The sequence below is a fragment of the Dasypus novemcinctus genome, chromosome 8 (assembly GCF_030445035.2).
Source record: "Dasypus novemcinctus isolate mDasNov1 chromosome 8, mDasNov1.1.hap2, whole genome shotgun sequence".
NCBI classification, from domain to species: Eukaryota; Metazoa; Chordata; class Mammalia; order Cingulata; family Dasypodidae; genus Dasypus; species Dasypus novemcinctus.
This window is the reverse complement of record NC_080680.1, coordinates 64,745,779-64,747,405: the sequence shown is the minus strand read 5'-3', so window position 1 is coordinate 64,747,405 and position 1,627 is coordinate 64,745,779. Positions and strand designations below refer to the sequence as shown.

At 45.0% G+C, this 1,627-nt stretch overlaps 1 protein-coding gene across 1 annotated transcript; it reads right to left on the bottom strand.

Moving 5' to 3' along the window:
- Positions 1-1,072: 1,072 nt before the first annotated feature.
- On the bottom strand, positions 1,073-1,627 carry LOC101419758 (interferon alpha-2). Its single transcript, XM_004456069.2, has one exon. It carries the CDS (start codon positions 1,625-1,627, stop codon positions 1,073-1,075), a length of 555 nt encoding a protein of 184 aa, XP_004456126.2.

The window sequence follows — 1,627 nt, the reverse complement described above, 5'->3', positions numbered from 1 at the left end:
AGGAAGCAGAGCACAGAGGTAACTTCCCTGGACTCACCCATTTCTTCCTTAGCACATGATGCATCTCTAATATCAAAGGCACCAAGGACATGATTGTGCCATTGCCCTGAGCTTTTCTCCACAGGTGTCTTCCTTCCATTGCTAAGTTATGTCTTGGCTTATCAAAATCAGCGCCTACTCAGAATGACCATCCTAGAATGACCCGTGCTGGGTATTCCCACTCTCTCTTCAGTCAGGTGCTTTGCCTGGATTTATTTTGTGAGATCAGGCTTTCATCTCTCTTTATCTTCAAAAAGTATGTGAAACAGGAAAATTGTTTTAATATTAAATTGCATTTATTTCACATAGCTTCAAAGTAAATTATACAGGCTTATAAAAATATAATATTAAACAAAAGTTTTCTGGAAAATAAATACTTAAATACTGTGAACAGCATAAATATTATAAATAATTTAAATAGGTAAATAAAAATTACGATAAGTTTTTCAGTTACAGCAAGTAGAAGATGCTTTTCTCTCTTCTAAACGGCTTAAGACATTTAACATAGTTTCATAATGATTCAATGGATGTTCATGACTTATTTTTTTTCTGGCTTAAAAACAGTGATGTAGGAAAACGGACTTTGGCCCAGTGGTTAGGGCGTCCATCTACCACACGGGAGGTCCGCGGTTCAAACCCCGGGTCTCCTTGACCCGTATGGAGCTGGCCCATGCGCAGTGCTGATGCCCGCAAGGAGTGCCGTGCCACGCAGGGGTGTCTCCCGCGTAGGGGAGCCCCATGCCCAAGGAGTGCACCCATAAGGAGAGCCGCCCAGCGCAAAAGAAAGTGCAGCCTGCCCAGGAATGGCCCCCCCACACTTACCATGCCACTGACGACAACAAAAGCAGACAAAGAAACAAGACACAGCAAAAAGACACAGAAAACAGACAACGGGTGAGGGGAGGGGAATTAAATAAATAAATAAATCTTTAAAAAACAGAACAAAACAAAACAGTGATGTAGATTATGCTCTCAGTTTTGGAAATAGCAACTGAGTTGACCGGATGAACTGTTTTGAGAATCAGCGTCTTCCTTATTTCCTGAGGTTTCCTTGGAGCTTGTTAATGAAGAGAAAGCACTTTCTGATTTCAACCCTGACAACCTCCCAGGCACAGGGACTGTCTTGCTTCTCTATCAGATACTGACTGATGCCTTGGAAGTACCTCTTCACAGCCAGTCTGGAATTCTCACTTCCCAGGTGTGTCTGATCCACCTCCTTTTCCTTCCCCAAACATGTCTCCAGGTTATCCAGCTGCTGATGAAGTCCAATGAGGAATCTGTCCAGCAGGGTGTCATCCCAGGTCGCAAGAGAGCCACTTGTACTGAAGAGGTTGAAGATTTGCTGGACCACCTCATGCAGGAGAGTGGTGGCATGCATCTTGTCCAACTGGTTCCCATCCACGAGTTCCTGAGGAAATTGGAAGTCGGTCCTGTCCTTCAGACATGACAGAATGGAGAGTCTCCCCATTTGATGCAACAGCATGAAGGGCTCCTGGTGGCCATAGATCAGTGGCAGGTCACAGCCCAGACAGGCAGGGATGGAGCACAGCATCAGCAGAGTCTTCAGCACAGAGACTGGGAGGGCCAT

Coding starts and splice junctions, on each gene's coding strand:
- LOC101419758 (XM_004456069.2), bottom strand. CDS start 1,627: ATGGCCCTCCCAGTCTCTGTGCTGAAGACTCTGCTGATGCTGTGCTCC.